Raw genomic sequence first — 18,703 nt, 5'->3', positions numbered from 1 at the left:
GATGGAACGAAATGAATGAGTTGAAATTTGATGCATATTCTATCGGCTCAGAAATGGAACAGACCAGTGCAGTAATGAGAATAGAGGTAGAACTTGTCACCCAAGCACCTAAGGTACTTTAGCACCGCTCTTGCTGCTTTCTGATGTTGACAGATTGGGAAGACACGTGACTTGCAGCTTCCCCTTTTCCTAGACGCCCCTTGGACAGGTGCCAGTCACTTCCATGGGCAGTCTTTGCTTTCCATCTCCGATCCGTCTCTGTTGGCCCGAGCGTTCCTAAGTACCGCTACAGCACGTCTACTATTGCACGGTACCTTGAACGCCCAAATCCAACCCGAAAGGTCCTACCTTACTGCGTGGAAGCGCAACAGGAAAATTCTTCTTCACGCCAAACGCCAAATCAACGTCGCCTCATAGCCAGCAACAAATCGACCATCAATCCAAACCCAACAACCACGATTTTTATCTGTCAAAACTTCAAAAATCAACGTCGCATGACCCCTTGTATGACTTGATCGACTTTTTTCGCGGATTTTCCGCTGGCTTTCGGCCTTCGACCCCCACCCGCCACCATGTCGACCAGGAAAGTCAGAGTCAAGAAGTTGAGCGTCAAGACGCTTCTTCCTGTGCTCAGAGAGACCGATATAGATGCTGCTGAGTACGAATCTTTGACTACCGAGACTCAAATCGCGACCGGTGTCGAAGCCGCCGAGGAAACAGTGAGTCACATCTTCGTCCATATCGCGGCCAGATATCACGTGACCCACCATGTGATATGCCTTGGCACCCCCGGCTTATCCACTTCTCACTCATACCTCGCCAGAGCAACAACAGCCACATACTGACCGCGAATCAATAGGAATACCATCTCCAGTCAATTCTCAAAGAGGCAGGCACCAGCAATGACCAAGAAATTCCAGTCCCGCCTCCTCAGGAGAGTCAGATCAACTATGATCAACTCTACCCCAGTAACTTTCAGCAGCCTACCTCTTTCATTCGCTTCTCGCAGACTGTCGAAGAATGCATTGGCGTATCATATGACATGACAACGGAGGACGATGAGTTTTTGAAGCAGTACAATGCCACCAAGAAGACAGTCGCCTCCCAACTGTCAGAAGATGACTTTGAGCGCATTATGGAAGTGTTCGAAGACACAGCTTCTGAGCAGACTCCATTCGCATCCATAGACAACACAGTGGTTGGCTATGATCTGATGGTGCCCTCCCTTGCCTCGCTCGGTGGCAACAAGCTCATGGCGCACTCCAAGCACGTCTATGAGCACTGGAAAACGCGCCGGCAGACGCTCGGCAACAAACCTATTCACCCCAGCGTCAAGTTCGAGACACATCAAGAAAGTGACGAGGCCGACCCATATGTGTGTTTCCGACGCCGCGAGGCCAGACAGACGCGAAAGACGCGACAGCGAGACGTCCAGAGCGCCGAGAAACTCAAGCGACTTCGCAGAGAACTTGAAGATGGTCGGCAGCTCATCATTCAATCATATGAGCGTGAGATGCTCAAACGTGAACTACTTACCTTTGATCGGGCCATATTCGAACAGAGAGCCAAACTCAAGGAGATGAAGGTCAAGCTCGGCATCAAGACCGAGGACGACGACCTCATCAACCATAAGGTATGTCTAACATCACCATCTGGAAATCCAAAGACGTGTGCTGACCGAGCGCAGCCTCCCAAGAAGAAGCCCGTGGAGGCGCCTGCTCTCCAGAAGCCACCTGGCAATCACCTTCGCATTGCCGTGCGGCCGGATGGTCGATCCATGGAGGCAGACTTGTTGCAGCTGGCAGATAAGCTTGCTGAGAAGGAGAACGAGTTGCGTGCAGATGTTGAAAGCAAGGTCCACAACCACCGAAAGTGGAACCAGAACCATGTGGACCTCACGCGAGACCCCCTGTCCCCGGTCAAGGAACAACGCATGGAGGCCAGCTTCCGTCCTGCCAAGACCCAGTATCTGATGACGCCTCCTGCATCCACATCTTCCGAGTCCGATGCCATGGACATTGATGAAGAATCCGAACCTGTGGCTGATAGAGACGACATGTCGGTGTTCCAGTTCACAGCAGGCGGAGGCAAGGAAAAGCCTTCCAGCAGCCAAGCAGCCTTCCGCCGACGTATCGGCCGTTTGGGCCGTCTGTGGATTGACCGCCGGGGAATGAATGGAATGACTACCCCGCCGAGGGTGGAGGGCGAGGAGTATACTGATCGGTGGAAGTATGATCAAGACGACGAGGACGAGTCGCAGGTGTACGAGGTGGACCCATATGACACGCGAGCTCTGAAGTTCCGCGCGACGATCCCGTTGTCACAATATGTGTACCAGCGCCGGCAACTTCCGCACGAGGGCATGGTCAACGGCCAAGCAACTCCGCAGGTAGCCGGAGCGGCTGGCAGACCTGCACTGCCGCAGCCTCCAACGCCGCAGCAGACGCAGCCGCAGCCACAAGCAACACCGCAGCAACCGCGGCAGCCGCCACAGGCTTCTCCGCCAGCTCAACCTGCTGCTACCCCCTCGTGAGAGATGGTCTGGCCTTCGAGGCGCGATCTCTACTCCTCATCTTCGGATGACGTGTGTTGTATACCCCATGGTGTTTTGGTTGTCTTCCGGTTTTGTACAAAGGGCCTGGTGGCTGGCAGGCGGGCAGGCAGGGCGGTCGGTTAGGCGTGGCGTTTTGGGTTGAGATGGCTCTCATGTAAAGTAAATGAATGTAAAAGAAGAGGAGTTGGAGACCTTGTGGTCGTGGTCTACTAAGACAAGGTCTCGGCCGGGGATGGAAGATTCCCCAAAGACAATAAAGAAAGATGAATAAGGTACTTTATGCCTTCTTCTATTGGTGATTCCTATTGCCTAATGCTCTCGTGTAGAAGCATAGGAACGGTTCTCGTTGGCCATCGGCGCGGTCGGCCGGAACTTGGCGGAGATGACGATCGAGGTCGGCTTCCGGCGGCTGGCGGCGTCTGACTCTGCTCGGGGGGGCTTCGGAGCGCATTGCCTTGTCTTGTGGCAGCAGGGATTGCGCAGAAGAAAGGACCGGCAGGTTCTTGAACTGTTGTGTGCCTTAACTCGTGGGTGCATCGGGAGGAGGGAGAGGAGGAGGTGGTGATTTGTGAGGTGACTCGGAGAGCTTGTGACGAGCGGGTGGTCAGGCGCGGCATTATGCCTGGAGGGTAGGTACCTGGCTGACAAAAACCACGGGGTTAGCAGGTGGTGAAAATGAACAGCTTCTCGTTTTTGCCCTTCCAAAGAGGCGAAGAACAAGTCTGCAGCAGTATTTCACAGCTTGTTCAAGGGGGACAAAAAGACGGTGATGTTGTGGGTGAGTTGAAGTAGGTAGATAGTCGTGGAGTGGTCAGCAGGTCGACCTTTGTCTTGTTCTCTGCCGTACCCCCCGATTCGGCTGATCTGTGCCCGCAGATCCCTCCGGGCCGATCACGAGACGGGACAGGACAAGAAATGGGACCTCAGAGAGGGCTTGAAAAGAATTGCAAAAAAAAAAAAAAAAGAGGGGAAAGAGAGAGAGAAAAATTGGGATATCTGTAGCAACTGGCCAGCAGAAAGAGGGGGCGGAAGCTGGGTACTGAGGAAATATCAAAAGAAGAGAAAGAATTGTGTAGTGAGAATGGGAAGGGGAGTCCACTTTCTCGTCGAGGCTTGCCGGTGGTGGGTGTGGGGATAAATGTGTGCCATTTTGGAAGCCTCGAAAAAGGTACCTTTGACTGACCGGGGTTGTTGGTTCTGAGCGATAAAAACGGTGCACCAACGTAAGCGATGAGACTCTGCGTGTGCCTTGGTCCTTGACCAAGGCATTCAAGTGTCGTGTATATCGTGGGCGAGGTTCAATCCCGTGGGAAAACACAGAGACTGAGGAGAGAAAGGAAGGAGACAGAGCAAAGGTCTTGGGTTGAGGTGAGGCGGGCGGCGTTTGCCGGGAGGTTACACCTAAGGTACCTGGGCAGGAAGGCTGGTAGGCTAAGGGGGGGTTCACCCGTGGACATTTGCGCAAAAGGCAGAAAAGAGCCCGGTGCGGTGCGGCGTTAGGCTGTGTGTCACAAGGAACCGTTGTGGCAGCTCTACCGGAGGGATCATGCTGCGCAGCCGCCGCGCTTCTGCTTCTGTTTCTGCCTCTCTCTCTCTCTTGGGGCCCGTGGGCAGGGGACCAGAAATACCATTTCGGGACCCATATTTACCCATCCACTGTTCTCTTTCTTCTGATGCTGCTGGAGACCAATATGGGACATCCCACCAACGGGATTACCCCTCCTACGTCAACCTCTTTTTTTCCATTGGCTCATGCGAACTTTTCTTTCTCTTTGCGACAGACGGCGGAAGGTCGCCATATCTACGTAGATTTCGCACTCTTTCGGTGCAATAATGAAATATTCTCGAGCTCGATAATTTGATACAATCTTTGGTTCTTTCCTTGACTCTAAAAGTCGTGGGGGAGAGGGTCAAATTCAATGGTCGAATCTGGCTAAAAAGTCCAGCCCCCCATGAGCGACACCACAACCCGTCCACCAAAGAGGCCCCGCGATCCAAACCTCGACGTCTACACCCCACCAACACCACCACAACACCATCAACCACAACCACCACCCGCAGCGATGACAGCCGAATCCCCCTCCAAACTCACAACAGCAAACATGACCAAAAAACGCGGCCTCATCGCCCTAGGCTGCGAAGGCTCCGCCAACAAGCTCGGCATAGGCGTGATGCTCCACAACGGCGCCGAATCCACCGTCCTCTCCAACATCCGGCACACCTTCGTCTCTCCTCCGGGGACAGGCTTCCTCCCCAAAGACACAGCCAAACACCACCGTTCCTTCTTCGTCCAAATCGCCCGCCGCGCCCTCCGCGAAGCCGGCGTCGCCGTCGCCGACGTAGACTGCGTCTGCTTCACAAAAGGCCCCGGCATGGGCGCGCCCCTCACCAGCGTCGCCGTCGCCGCCCGCACGCTGAGCCTGCTGTGGGACAAGCCCCTCGTCGGTGTCAACCACTGCGTCGGCCACATCGAGATGGGCCGCACCATCACCGGCGCGCAGAACCCCGTCGTGCTGTACGTCAGCGGCGGCAACAGCCAGGTCATTGCCTACGCCGAGCAGCGGTACCGCATCTTTGGCGAGACGCTCGACATCGCCGTCGGTAACTGCCTCGACCGCTTCGCGCGCACCCTCGAGATCAGTAATGACCCGGCGCCGGGATACAATATCGAGCAGCTGGCTAAGAAGGGGACGAGGTTACTGGAGCTGCCGTACGCCGTCAAGGGCATGGATTGCTCCTTCTCGGGCATTCTGGCCTACGCGGATATCCTCGCAGGCCAGATGAAGGCGGCGCAGGCCAAGGGGGAGGAGATATTCACGCCGGCTGATCTGTGCTTTTCACTGCAGGAGACGGTGTTTGCCATGTTGGTCGAGATCACGGAGCGGGCCATGGCGCACGTTGGCAGCAACCAGGTGCTGATTGTGGGAGGTGTCGGCTGCAACGAGAGGCTACAAGAGATGATGGGTGGAATGGCCGCGGAAAGAGGCGGTAGTGTCTATGCGACGGACGAGCGCTTCTGCATCGACAACGGCATCATGATTGCCCATGCCGGCCTTCTGGCGTACGAGACCGGCTTCAGGACGCCCCTCGAGGACAGTTCATGCACGCAAAGATTTAGAACAGACGAGGTATTCGTCAAATGGAGAGACTAATGCCATTGGCCAATGCGGCATCTGCTGGCTGTTGCTGATTTCTTTTGTTCATTTATTTTGCCTCATGATAACTGCGAGGCAATAACTCTAACGGTGACGATTATCCGCTTAGGGTAGGCATTCTTCTCAAAGCCGGATCTCGGTACTATCCCAGAGTCTCCAATCACTCGTCTGTTGTGGTGGGCTTGTAGATGATCGTCGTGACATACTATTCGACTTGTCAGTCACGAACCAATTTCAATGCCGCAGCAGATCACATACCTTGTTCTTGTAACGCGTCGTTGCAGACACAGCCAGAATGTTGTTCTTAATACTGCTGGTGGCAAGATGGTTGAGAACAGTGTGGTTGGGCATGTTGAGCACACTGTTGTCGTCCTTCATAAGAACTGCGGCGTTCAAGATGGGCTTACCCAAGAAGCCTGGCAAGCTCGGAGGAGTTGGCAACTTCTCAATGGCTGTCACCGCGTACTGATAAGCTGGCGAGTCTTCGGGCTGGTCAAAATCTACCAAGTACTTGGGTATCTGGTGGAAGTATTGACTGGGCGAGGGCACCTCTTTGCCTCTAGGCGCCTTGGGCTGCTCATCAGTCTGCGATGCCGAGGTCTTGGGGTCACCCTTATCAATGGAAGCTGCTGTAGCCACGCCGTCCTTTCCAGGCTCAACGGGTGCTGTTGCCGGAATGTCATCTGCGCTCACTTCGATGAAGTTGACCAGGTTGTTTCCAAAATCCACGGTTGTTGGCAGGTCGGGGGAGGTCTGCATGATTCCGTCCACCAAGAACCTAACATGATGTGTTCCCGGCAGAATGTGAATCGTGGCTGCAAACACGCCAGGCTGGCCATCGCTATTGAACACGCCTTGTCAGCTCAGTTTCATGGGAGTACTGGCTTGTGATATGGCACGTAGGGCTTAATGTAAACAAGGCAGCCAAGGGGCTAGAATCTCAGACCACTGAAGAGCCACAGGTGTAACGCTGACAGCCGAGACCTAAGCCCACACACAGGATCGAAACTTACACAGGATGTAATCTATGTTTGCGGTTCCATTGGAAGATGGTTCCTGTGACGTAGACCTTGCCTCCTCCCTTGCGCCATTCAAGACGAGTGGGAACCGTTGGCCGCGTCTTGTCGACAATCAGCTCTTCGCCATCTTCCTCTTCGACTGTATTTGTGCTCAAGGCCGAGGACTTCCTAGTCATGCCATCCTCGAGGGTTTCCACTTCAGCCACGCCAGCGTCGTTGGTGTCGGTTGGGGCGATGATGGGCGAGCCCGGCGTGTGAATCTCCTCCTCGATGGGGAGTGGCATACGCGGAGGACGTGTCAGGTAAGACATGTCGTTGACGCTGCTGTTCCCAACCAGCGGTGGTTCAACCATGTGGGCGGAGTAATGCGATCTGAGGGAGGAGGATTCTGTCGCGGCGGCAGCTGGGACGTCTACGGGCTTGCTAGGCGCATCGCGGACGACGTTCTTCGATTCTGGGGGCTTCGGCGGCGGGGCGGAGTTACTCGAGTTTGACGAGGGAGAACCGGTGGTGAAGTTGGAGATCGGGATGGCCTGGAGAGGCCTGGGACCCTTTGTGGCCGTGGAACCTGTAGCCTGGGTAAGGGAAGGTTCAGGCGGGGCAGCAACTCGCTCGGCAGACCGGGGCGGGATGATGTGTTTAGACTCCCTCTTGGGGTGGTGGTGCTTGGGAGAGTCCTGTGATGAGACAGGCGTGGCCGGCTTGGACGAAGACGAGGGGTTGTTTCCCATTTTGTGTCGTTTCTTCTTTCAGATCCGCTCGTAGGGTAGGTATGGTGGGACACGACAGCGTGGTCTCGCTGCGTTCTGGGGTGGGCAGGCAGTCCGCAGTCCACAGTCCTGGAGCCTGGCCAGACCAACCTAAGTCTGGATCTCTCTTTTTTTTTTCAGGGTAAGCGGCGAGGTCGGGCGGACACACGGCAGGCGATGCGGGTTGCGGGTTAGGTTACGGCAGCGATGCAGTGGTAAAGCGCGAGGGCAGCGCTGCCCAGAAGAGCGTAATGCAGCGATTCAACGGGCAGTCACAATCGGGGGGTCGTCGGGACCCAATGTTTCCACGTCGGGCCAAGGTATCCGTAGCTGCTGCGACTGGAGTTTGTGCGATCTAGGTTAGGTAAGGCGTGGATTGCACGACGATACCTATGTAGCAAAGACGCGGGGTTGCGACTTAATTATCGCATTCTCCAGAGATTGAGTCAAGGCCGGGGCGGTCGAAGGCGACGACGGCGGGTGTCGGAGGGTCGATGTGCTCTGCAAAAGAGTCAAGCGGAAGTTCGCTGATGATGGGGCGAGGATGTGCGAAATGAACACGGCAGGTTCGCTCCTTTGAAGATTGGATGAGAGGTTGAGTGAGGTAGTTCTGTACCAGGCGAGGTTGAGAGAGTGTGGAGGGGTGGTGGTGTGTTCCCACTTGAAGTTGGGGGGGAACAAATGTAGCCGAAGCCAGATAAGCTCTACATGATTGGTACTCCATATCGCATATTGCGGACCATGGGGAACCAAGTACCGGCGGGCCTTCGCGTAGCCCATCATTGTGCGACTCGCAGACAGACCTGACCTGTCATCCTACCGGCCGGCCTTACCGTCATCTCTACAGTAGCTGGATCTCGGGTTACCTATCAAATGACCTCTAGCGTCCAGTGACATTCAGTTTCCGTCTTTTATTTTGGTTCTGCATCGTGGACTTGGTCATTCAGTAATTCCTCTCAAAAATGATGAGCCAACGGATCATGACAGCACTGGAATGATAAGGATGGCGTGTGCTTGGTCGACACCTCTAGCTGGTCAGTGCACGCAGACTTAAATTGCATCCATCCATCTTTTCCCCGCCCCACCCTGGTCTGATGAAGTCAAGCTCTGTCCCTCACTGAAAGCGGCCGTCCGATTACTTTTGCTTGCCTGCTTGGCAACGTTGTAGGAGCTAGCACTTCCTTCCATTTTCGAGCTAGAGCTCAACTCAACGCCAGTCGCAGGTGCCAAGTCAGCTCTCCCACGTTCCTCCTACAGGCCGTAAATGCACCGTGGCACCTTAACCCTCGGATTTTAGAATTAAAGGCTGGAATGTAAACAGCCTCACATCACCGAACTATACTATACGTCCGCCCTTGATTTTAACCGAAATCTTTCCTCAGTCATCATTTGCCTCTTCTCAGCGTCCTTTCAGGTCATTGCAAGCTGATCCAACTGCCATGCTTGGGTGAGCAAAGAGTGGTCATCCCTTTTCCAGGTATAGCTTGCACTGAGCTACCCCTGTCACGCTTCATCAACAAACCTAGGTATCACCATCAAGGGTATCTCACATCATGGCACTGCTGTCATACGCCTCTGGCGTGTTCACCATCGCGACATGGCCCGCAAGAATCGCTTGGAAGCCTGTCGCCTTCTTCATCAACGTGATCCTCATCCTACTATCGCCTCTGTTACTGATGGCAACGTTTGTCCTGGGATGGTGCCAATCTGTCATCGACTTCATAGCCAGTCTCCAGGTAAGCAGACCCTCCCTTGGAACGCATGTTGTTGACGGCATTGCTAACTGGCAGAACACAGCCCCTTTACACATTTGTTAGTTTCCTGCCTTACTCGTACAGGAATTGGACTCCTGATGCACTAACCTTCCCCATAGTTGGCCTGCGGAGCGTGCATCGGTATCTTGGCTGGCCTGACTATGGCTTGCACGTCAGGCGTCATCACCTCAATCCTCGGTATGCATGATGAGAGGTCAAATTCTCTCTCTGCAACGCCAATGCCGGGGACACCATTGTCAGAGCGGCCCGGGACAGGCAAAACAGAAGACTCGTCATCCTACGAGACTGATTGGCAGTTGCTGAACAAGCCTCCCCCAAAGAGACGGAGGCGAACTCCTGGACTTTGGTCGCAGACAATTCACGAGGAGGACGACGATGATTCAGAGATTTGACTTTGTAATTCGGCCTTTCTTTACATATACCATATGCTGCAGGGAAGGGAAGCATTCATTACCGGGGAATCACTTATATACCAACCTTGCTTGGAATTATGCTCCCGCCCCCAAACGCCTGTCCCAGTGCTTCGCCGAGCTGTCCTGCCATTCGATATCATACTGTCTTTTGTACAGGCCGCAATCTCATCTGCGGTATGCGTCCCGTTCCCGCATGGGAGAGCGACTACGGCTCCGCGTCCGGCGATCCCAGTCTCGATCGTGCCATCGCTCATCTCTACTATTGCGGCGTCGGTCGCGAGGAGGCCGGTCGTCTCTGTGCCTTGGAGGAACATCATCTCTGTAGCTCGGGATGTACGTGTCTACATCAGGAGCTCTTCCTCCCCGACTTCTCGGTCTCCTATCTCTGTCTCTGTCTCGGTAGTCTTCGCGAGGCGGCATAGGGCCCCCATTAGCATACTCGGGTGGGGGCGGTCGCGGAGGTAAGCCTCTGTTGTCGCGCTGCCAAGCTGGTCGGCGCTCATCGCTACCGTTTCTGTGACCGCCGGGTACATTGGCATTGCGACCGTTTACACCATTGCGATTGTTGTAAGCATCGGTATTATTGAATCCGGCATTTGCACCATGAGCCTCGGGCCCCATGCCTACCGTGCCTCCCTTAGGCGCCGGTGGGAGTTTCGCTTGACGGTCGTGGAACTTTCGCCTGTCTAGTTCGTGACTGGCTTCGAATGTGGGTAAGTCTCCTGGTTCGGCTGGCATGGGAGCCATCTTGAAGTACGGATGATTCAGCGCATCGGCGGCATTGATGCGACTTCTCCAATCGAGTCTAAGAAGCTCCTTAAGCAAAGAGACTGCTCCGGTTCCGTACTCTCTGAACTTGTTGGATATGCTGCCAGGCCGAGAGCGTGGGACCACTGTTTCGGCGCCAGGAAGAGTGTTGAATAGGGGCATATTCTCTGATGTGGGCGACCCCATCAGATCCCAGATGATGTCGAGCTGGTGGGTATCGCTCTCACCAGCTAAAATTGGCTTTCCCACGAGCATTTCGCCAAAGACACAGCTATTCACATCATTAGTATCGGGCCCCAAAGATGTGTAGATTCTGACACTTACCCAACACCCCAGACGTCAATGGCGGTTGTGTAGCGTTTCAGCTGAAGCAGCAATTCCGGGGGTCTGTACCACCTAGTAACGACAAGGCCGGTGTATTCCCTTTTCCCCTCCCCGGCACCGTGTCCAGGCTTGGGCGTAGGCCCTTCATAGTGTCTTGCCAGACCGAAGTCGGCAATCTGGAGAATGCCTTTGTTGTTGATGAGAAGATTGGCAGCCTTCATGTCTCGATGCAGGATATGTTGGTCGTGTAGATATCGCAATCCTTCGAGGAGCTGCAACATGTAACATTTGATCTGCGGTTCGGTGAAATGAACAGAAGGGTTGTCGAGAAGGCCCGACAAATCGTGATCCATGTACGGAGTTGCCATGTACATAATCGGGCGCTTGCGCTTGTCGCCTGTCACAATTCGGGTCAGGAATTGCTGCTGGCGAATTGGGTAGTTGAGCATGAGCGACTTACTGGCTCTCTGAGGGTGCTCCACAGCCATGTCCACCAGCTGCAGGACATTTTTGTGGGAGAGCAGTTTCAGAAGTTTGATTTCTCGCAATGCCGTGATGGGGAACTGTTGAACGACAGTCAGTAGATGCGCTGGTTGTGTAGGTACGGGGATCACACGTACGCCATCCTTTTCATGGTGCATGATGATCTTCTTGACGGCGACGTGAGCATTGGTCTTTCGAGATCTCGCATGATGGACTTCACTGCACAGTAAATCAGTAACGCGGCTAGAGACGCAAGGTCTGGAACTGGACTAACCCAAAAGTACCCTCGCCCAGCTTTCCAAGGAGTTCGTAGTCAGAGATTCGTGAACATCCCTGGAAACTGGCGCGTGGACGCTGGTGCTGCATCGCAAAAGTCCGAGGCGATAAGCCCCCGTTGGGCGCACTGGAATCCATGATGGTTGCGAAGCGCGGCGAGATGCGCCGGTCGCGTGAAAGATTGGCTTGCTCGATCGGACGTTCTCGTGATGGATGGGATCAAGGGCGAACGACGACTAAACGAGTCGCATTGCTAGTGGTCGCCAGATTTCCGCGAGAATAATCGTGGCTGGCGTGTATGTATGCTGAGATAAAGTGTTCTGTCGATAGCGTGGAGTTCCTGTAGCTGTTAGATCCCACCTTCCCAGGTGATTGAAGATGGATTGGCGTTTGGGCGGTGTCTGTGGCAGAATCCCAATCAAGTTCCAGATTGGCGATGATGGAAGTCAAAGGTCGCGGAAAATCCCTGGTCCTGCATTGTGGGTCCTGCCGAGTGTGTACCTAAGGGATGGAATGTCGCCAATACTCCGTACCGAGTGGAGGAAAGGAACGTACCTGAGCCTTCGGTGGAAAAAAAAAGTGGCAGGTCCAATCTGGCCTAGTCCGCGCACGTGCGTCATCGTCTGAAGGTGAAGTTCTGCAACCAACTTGTCGCATTTTTTTAGGCTGATTTCAATTCGCGATCGAGCAAATACCAGATCTAATTCCATCCTGGACCCAACTTGGCACATTAAAAAATATCGACAACAACCGTAGAACTCTCTCCCGTAGGTAGCCTTTGCCTGAGCACATTACCCTCCCACACACGAGTTGCTCCACGGTCAGCGACTCACACCCTCGTCGAGTCTAGCCAGCCATGCCTGGTTCCTTGAAAAGGTCACGCCGCTGTCGTGGCCGTTCTGTTACTTAATTATTACCCCTCCAAAACTCTCCCCGCTATCCGCTATCGGCTTTTGTCCCATCACCTCTGCCCCGCGATACTTGGCTCTACTCGGGTTTTCGCCCAAGTTTTGCAACAACTTTTGGCTTATCGTGATAAGGCGTACCGTCAAGCACGAGGGGCAATGTTTGATATTTGCCCGCATTCCCTTGTCCCTCCTTATCTAAGGCTTCGGTCAAGCAGCAAAACCCAATGTCAGCCAGCTCCTGTCAGGTTCATCCAGGCCGTTGCCGTATACCGGCCACCAAAGGCTCTTCTAGCTACCTTTAAATTGCTGGTGTATGCCACAAATCACTTGATTGACTCGCCATCCGTCTCCACTCGCGTGCTTTCATCATCCATCACTGCCCGCCCATCATAGTCTCTCACAGACTCCTCCGTCCGACAAAATTTACAAAATTTTGCACCACCCGTGCGTGACACTGGCCAACTGTTGTCGCCTCGCTCTCCATACAAAAGCTCTTGCCCCTCCACTTCCCCGTGCCCCTCAATTTACTATACCCATCTGTGGAGGCTTTGGTATCCGAACTACTACTTGATAAAGTCCCGAATTGGACGGCACCAACTTTCCCTCACTCATTGTGTTCGCTACCTTAGTTGACAAAACTCGACCTCGGCACCACCGATACACTGACACAATGGCTTTCGAACCTACCGCCGAGAGACTCCTGCCGGCGTCCAACTACCCAGAGTCTCGAGTCCTCATTATCATGACGGGCGGAACCATCTGCATGCAGCCAACCGCCGATGGACTTCAACCCATTGGAGGCTTCCTAAAGGATGCCATGGCCCCGCGGCCCTCGTTCAACGACAAGTCATCCCCTCCTGGTAGGTTTTTCTCTGAAAGACAGCACGCCCCCAGGGAACACTAAAGTCAAGAAATGAGATTTTGCCTGGTCTTCATGTTGATAACGCTGGCCCAATCCGATGAAGAGTTCCTAATTCCTAGAATTGTTCATGAACATAACTACCCAGCCCTGGCTAGACTGAAGCACTATTTGGCAAAATAAGTAGTATCTGTAATGAGTCTCACTGACAATGCGTAGTCCAACTTGAGGCCGTCAAAAATGGGGAAAGGATCATGATTGACAGCTTGAGAACACCGCCGAGCGCCTACTCCCGTCACATTCGCTACGGCGTGCTGGAGTTCAACCCTTTGCTGGACTCTAGCTCCATCTCAGCGGAAGGCTGGACGGAAATCGCCCAGACCATCAGGGAAAACTACCGTCTCTTTGACGGATTTGTCGTCTTGCACGGGACCGACTCTCTTTCGTACACGGCCTCGGCTCTGTCCTTCATGCTTTCTGACCTGGGTAAGCCGGTCATCCTCACCGGTTCCCAGGCCTCCATCTTTGCCCTTCAGTCCGATGCCGTCGACAACCTCCTCGGTTCGCTCATCATCGCAGGAACCTTTGTCATCCCTGAAGTCGGCCTATTCTTCCACCACAAGCTGTTCCGCGGCAACAGAACCAGCAAGGTCTCATCTGCCGCTTTTGAGGCCTTTGCCAGCCCCAACTGCGAGCCCCTGGCCAAGGTGAACGGGCTTGGTATTGATGTGAACTGGCCCATTGTGTTGAGGCCCACTAGAATCGCCGAGCTCCAGGTCACGAAGCACCTAGATACAGCTCACGTTGCCTGTCTTCGAGTGTTCCCTGGCATCAGGCCAGAGATGCTCGACTCGGTCCTGCGTGTCCCCGACCTGCGCGGCCTCATTCTCGAGACCTTTGGCATGGGTAACGCCCCCAGTGGTATCGACGGCAGCTTGACCAAGGTCATCAAGGCCGCCGTGGACCGCGGTGTCATTGTCGTCAACGTCAGTCAGTGCATGAGCGGCTTCGTCTCCCCCGTCTACGGCCCCGGAACGGAACTCGGCCGCGCCGGCGTCATCTTCGGTCTCGATCTCACAGCCGAGGCTGCCCTAACCAAGCTATCCTACCTACTCGCGATCCCCAGCCTTTCCACCGCCCAGGTCAGCGCGAGAATGTCGCAGTCGCTGCGGGGCGAAATGACCGAAATGGCTCTTCCGGTATTTTCGCATCCATCTGGTTCACTCGACTCGGTCGTAGCGCGACTAACCGCGTCAGAATCGGCATTTACCGTCCTCGGTTACGCCATACGAAACGGCGATGTCCGGACGGTGAAGGAGATCCTGGACAACGACGCCCAGCACGAGCTCCTCAAGGCCGCCGACTACGCGGGCAACACGACTGTCCACCTGGCCGCCGTCGGGCCCAACATTGAGATCTTGCGCGAAGTGCTGACGAGGGGCGCCAGCGTGCACTCGAGGAATTTGGCCAACAACACGCCGCTCTACCTCGCCGAGAAGATGGGCAAGGAGAAGTGCGTGCAGTTGCTGAAGGAGACGGGCGCTCACTTGTGGCAGGAAGAGGAGGCTATTTTGGATTCTGTTCACGCATCTGCATCCGGAGGAGTTCAAAAGTAGGAAAACTAGAAAAGTCTTGTGTTTTGGTTTTGTGTCGCATGTACGCAGGCGTTTCTTGGGGTCAGTGTTGTTTAGATGTCATATCTCAACGATAATGAAGCAAACTAGTGATGATCTAATGAGGAGAAAATTGCTTGTGGTATCGGACGCTTTCATCTTGACCAGATGAGCAAGAGAGACAGCGGTAGAGCCCACGAGGACTCCGCTGACTTCATAACTTTCCCAATCGAGACATTGAAGCTGCTCACTTCTACAGATGTTGAAGAATGATGTGCAGGTGCTACCTGTGAAATGTAGTCACTTCTAAATGATACTCCCTGTTTCTCGTATGTAAACAGGAATACACTTGATAATGCACAGTTAAGCAACTGGATGATGGATGCAACGCAAATGAGAAAGCTGGTCAGATACGTCCTACGTTGTCCAATATTGTCAAGGATGCTCGGTTTCCCCCGTGCTTCAGATGAGTAGATCGCCCGGAATAACGGGATTCGTCTTCCATCTAGCCATGTAAACCCTCGTTCTAATTCAGTCATCGTAATGTGAGCTTCGGACATACTTCTCGCGTCCAGCTTAATGAAGTATGTCCTGAAGTACATGACGGTGTTCAATCGAACCTCGGTACCCACCAAGCTTAGAAGCCGTTAGAGAGACTTGCAACTACCTATGGTCTGAATCTGAAATACTTGATCTCGTCTGATTATTTATGTCTGCCGCTTGAATTTCGAGGGTTTACTAGGAAGCACTCATGTAAGCCAGGTGCACGTACGGTGTTATCGGTTCAGGTGATTTGTGTCCCGGAGCCCCGGCTCGGCCCCACCTCGAGTTTCGGCGCCGGGGCCTAGCGCGGCTCTAAATTTTTGGGAGATTTCTCTTTTGCACCTGCATCAAAACACCTTCATCAATCGTCATTGACTTAAACACCCGACATCATCCACCTACCTTGTGACACCAATCTCCGTCCCGAACTCGAAGACCACCTACGAACACGGCGTCGAAGCACTCGAACCCGCGAGGAGACTTGCTCAGCCGCCGACCCGAGCAGCTTCCACTCTACCTCACCCCCGACAAAACCTCTACCGCGGAAAGCATCACAACCAAACACACAATGTCTTCAACCTCACAACCCGCGGGCCAACCCGCCCTCCCTTCAACCCCGACCCCGACCCCCCAAATCATCACCAACGCAGCCTGGGCAGGCGTAGTCCTCTGCCCCCTCATCATGCTCATGCCCCCCCGCCGCCTCGACTGGCGCACCTTCATGCTCTGGACCGGCTTCTCCGCCTCAGGCAACCAGCTCATCTACGACTACAGCGGCCAATCCCTCATGCAGCGCGTACAATCCCGCATGGCCCGCATGTTCCCCACCGCGCTGCCCGAGCAGGCGCAGCGCACCAAGCAGCTCCTGCGCGAGGAGAGGATGCGCCGCGACGGGTTGACGGAGGAGCAGATGCGCGCCATCGAGTTCAAGAAGCGCAACCTCGCGCAGAGGCTGTGGTACGGTAGCGAGCCCGAGGACTGGGAGGCCAAGAGGGCTGCTGAGCATGCCAAGGCGCTTGCTGAGGGGAAGGGGTTGGGTGATTTGATCGCCGAGCAGGTTTCCGAGGTTTGGAGCGGCGCGAGGAAGGAGGAGGAGGAGCAGGGGAAGAAGTCGAGTGAGGAGAAGGATGGCGAGAAGAAGCAATAACGAGTTGGCGTTTCTGTACAAGACGTGACGGCTGGTGTAGGATACCAAGAACAAAAAAAATAATGGCTATAGAGGGAAGTCGTCCGACCCGAGTCTAGGTACACACATTGGCTAGTAGGAAGTCTAGCAAAAAGGCGTTGAGGGTTGCGATTTGGAGCATCAACGGGTTGGTGACAATCTCCCCTGGCTGTACATTACTATTATTGAGCACCATCACATAAGTACGGTCTGCATGTTGCGATCTGTGACGGGTACGAGGAACTCGCCATCTTGCGAAATGTTGCCGGCACTTGAGCTCGGCGTTCAATTTAATGTTGAGATATCCTCCTTCCATTTGACCCGCTAGACGCCAATATGCATGCGTATATACTTTTGTCTGATTGTGTTCTCCCTCCTTTTCCTTTCATCACACATCCATTACTCCCTCATGGCGCCTTTGCTCCCCATAGTCGGCGGGGCCCCATCGAGCCGTAGATCGGCCAACTTCTCCCCTAGTTGCCTCCCTGCCGGTCTCGTAGGGCCTTTTTTTGTTTCTGCTTCTTTATTTGCTTCTGCTTCTCATCGTTCTTGTTGTTTAGTCCTTTGTAAAGCTTACCGCTTGCTTGTCCCCTTGACGCAATCTTCTTGGCCTGCTTCTTGGCCACCCGCGCCTCGATCTTTTCGTCAAACTCGGCGACCCAGGTCTTGAGCAGCACGTCCACCTCCTCCGCGCGCTCGTCCGAATCGGTGGGAATGCCGAGCTGCTTCTTGATCACCTTGCGATGGTTGTCAATCTGCATCTGCCGCCGCCTAGCCGCGCGGTTGGGCCCTCCCATCTGGCTGTCGCCGCCGAACATCGAGCTGGGGGCAATGGATGTGGCGTCGCCGGCCACGGACGCGCTTGTGTTGTCGGCGATATTGCCCTTGGTGGGGTTCACATCGAGTACGAAGGGGAGCGGCTCGGCATCCGTTGCAAGAGTAGGAGTAGGCGCTGTCGCTGGCTCTGTGGGCTCTACGGACTCTGCTGGCTCTGCGGGCTCTGCGGGCTCTGCTGCTGTGGCGGCCTCGCCTGGGGTTTCTGTCGTCGCATTGTCCTCTGGCTTTTCTTCCTTCTTCTCAGCCATGCCCGTGCTCTTTCTTGTCGCTTTCTTTCCCCTTGTCTTCTTTTCTTGAGCTTTGAGCGCAGGCGATGCGGGTTGGGACTCGGGATTTGGTGTGCTGGCTAAGGAGGAGATTTGGGAGCCTCCTGGCGTTAACCCCTCACGGATTTGCTTTCTACGCGCAGCTCGTTCGGCGCGAGCCAGAGCTGCTGCCTGTCTTTTGTCGGCAGGAGTTGGTGGGACATCTACATCCATGGCATCGGTTGACTGCTCCTAAAGGTGGGGGTTAGAATCGTGACAGCTGAAGACTCGGGGAGTCAGGCGAACCGTGGGTGCATTCAGCTTAGCGCCACCGTCCTCCATGTCGGAGTCAGAACCAGCATCGTGGATTTTCTTGCTCATGGTGCCGACTGATTGTGTGAACCGGACCTTCAGCTTTCTGTGTAGGTAGTCATTCGCGCAATCGAGAAACTCTGGAAACTCTGCGCCACGACCCTCTTGCTAATTAAAGCTCCCCCAAGCGAAGGGGAAAAAAAAAGTTGATAAAACCAGGGGTCTTTTTCCCTTGCTGTTATCTTATCGACACGTGATAGCGTGTGGCGTCGCAACGGTCGTGGACCTGATGCGCGCCGCACGCACGGCGGAAGGGCCCCCGATCTCCGACAACGCACGGACAACGATGATTCCAGTCTGAGCCAGCATTCTGGATAGGGCTGGCTTGGGAAATGCCAAAATGGCTGGCAGTGTGCTGTCAAATCCAGCGTCGCCTCTCACGCAAGGAAGAAGCACAAGAAAGAGTTAAAAGAGGATTTGAATGTTGCCCGAGTACGTCATCTCACGGGCTTGGGTGCTTCCTCGTGTTTCTCTCTGGCAGTGGGTGTGGCTTGCACCCACGAGTAACATTTTCTTAGTGGATGACGGCCGAGCCACCATCCGTCGTAAGTGCCCCAGACCTGCGCAGTGCTCAACCGTTGTTGGTGGGCTGATGGTCTAGCGCAAGCATTTCGTCCAGATTATTGCAAAGGCGATGCAAGTGAA

At 54.5% G+C, this 18,703-nt stretch overlaps 8 protein-coding genes across 8 annotated transcripts; 5 read left to right on the top strand and 3 right to left on the bottom strand.

Moving 5' to 3' along the window:
- Positions 1–572: 572 nt before the first annotated feature.
- Positions 573–2,533, top strand: BDP55DRAFT_733251 (enhancer of polycomb-like-domain-containing protein; the record flags this gene model as incomplete). Its single annotated transcript, XM_060580059.1, has 3 exons — positions 573–719; positions 860–1,633; positions 1,688–2,533. 3 exons carry the CDS (start codon positions 573–575, stop codon positions 2,531–2,533), a joined length of 1,767 nt encoding a protein of 588 aa, XP_060424214.1.
- Positions 2,534–4,617: 2,084 nt separating this feature from the next.
- On the top strand, positions 4,618–5,706 carry BDP55DRAFT_697639 (glycoprotease; the record flags this gene model as incomplete). The annotated part of the gene is made up of 1 exon (XM_060577701.1): positions 4,618–5,706. The coding sequence occupies one exon, from the start codon at positions 4,618–4,620 to the stop codon at positions 5,704–5,706; it is 1,089 nt and encodes a 362-aa protein (XP_060424213.1).
- A 163-nt stretch (positions 5,707–5,869) lies between these two features.
- Positions 5,870–7,459, bottom strand: BDP55DRAFT_733249 (5'-AMP-activated protein kinase; the record flags this gene model as incomplete). The annotated part of the gene is made up of 3 exons (XM_060580058.1): positions 5,870–5,914; positions 5,968–6,550; positions 6,723–7,459. 3 exons carry the CDS (start codon positions 7,457–7,459, stop codon positions 5,870–5,872), a joined length of 1,365 nt encoding a protein of 454 aa, XP_060424212.1.
- Positions 7,460–9,030: 1,571 nt separating this feature from the next.
- Positions 9,031–9,644, top strand: BDP55DRAFT_697637 (uncharacterized protein; the record flags this gene model as incomplete). Its single annotated transcript, XM_060577700.1, has 3 exons — positions 9,031–9,213; positions 9,275–9,289; positions 9,351–9,644. The coding sequence occupies 3 exons, from the start codon at positions 9,031–9,033 to the stop codon at positions 9,642–9,644; spliced, it is 492 nt and encodes a 163-aa protein (XP_060424211.1).
- Positions 9,644–12,077, bottom strand: BDP55DRAFT_679535 (kinase-like domain-containing protein). The gene is made up of 5 exons (XM_060576060.1): positions 11,515–12,077; positions 11,378–11,459; positions 11,218–11,320; positions 10,758–11,154; positions 9,644–10,704 (listed from the first exon to the last, which is right to left on the bottom strand). Exons 1-5 carry the CDS (start codon positions 11,652–11,654, stop codon positions 9,831–9,833), a joined length of 1,596 nt encoding a protein of 531 aa, XP_060424210.1. The 5' UTR covers positions 11,655–12,077; the 3' UTR covers positions 9,644–9,830.
- Positions 12,078–13,121: 1,044 nt separating this feature from the next.
- Positions 13,122–15,046, top strand: BDP55DRAFT_679530 (asparaginase). Its single transcript, XM_060576059.1, has 2 exons — positions 13,122–13,284; positions 13,343–15,046. The coding sequence occupies exon 2, from the start codon at positions 13,538–13,540 to the stop codon at positions 14,897–14,899; it is 1,362 nt and encodes a 453-aa protein (XP_060424209.1). The 5' UTR covers positions 13,122–13,284; positions 13,343–13,537; the 3' UTR covers positions 14,900–15,046.
- A 734-nt stretch (positions 15,047–15,780) lies between these two features.
- On the top strand, positions 15,781–16,848 carry BDP55DRAFT_679528 (uncharacterized protein). Its single transcript, XM_060576058.1, has one exon. It carries the CDS (start codon positions 16,008–16,010, stop codon positions 16,584–16,586), a length of 579 nt encoding a protein of 192 aa, XP_060424208.1. The 5' UTR covers positions 15,781–16,007; the 3' UTR covers positions 16,587–16,848.
- Positions 16,849–17,077: 229 nt separating this feature from the next.
- On the bottom strand, positions 17,078–18,067 carry BDP55DRAFT_562826 (uncharacterized protein; the record flags this gene model as incomplete). Its single annotated transcript, XM_060570184.1, has 2 exons — positions 17,078–17,932; positions 17,975–18,067. The coding sequence occupies 2 exons, from the start codon at positions 18,065–18,067 to the stop codon at positions 17,078–17,080; spliced, it is 948 nt and encodes a 315-aa protein (XP_060424207.1).
- Between the last annotated feature and the right edge of the window lie 636 nt (positions 18,068–18,703).

This window comes from Colletotrichum godetiae (assembly GCF_030913485.1).
Source record: "Colletotrichum godetiae strain CBS 193.32 chromosome Unknown BDP55scaffold_60, whole genome shotgun sequence".
NCBI lineage: Eukaryota > Fungi > Ascomycota > Sordariomycetes > Glomerellales > Glomerellaceae > Colletotrichum > Colletotrichum godetiae.
The sequence above is the reverse complement of the archived record's forward strand: the minus strand, read 5'-3'. Positions and strand labels throughout refer to the sequence as shown.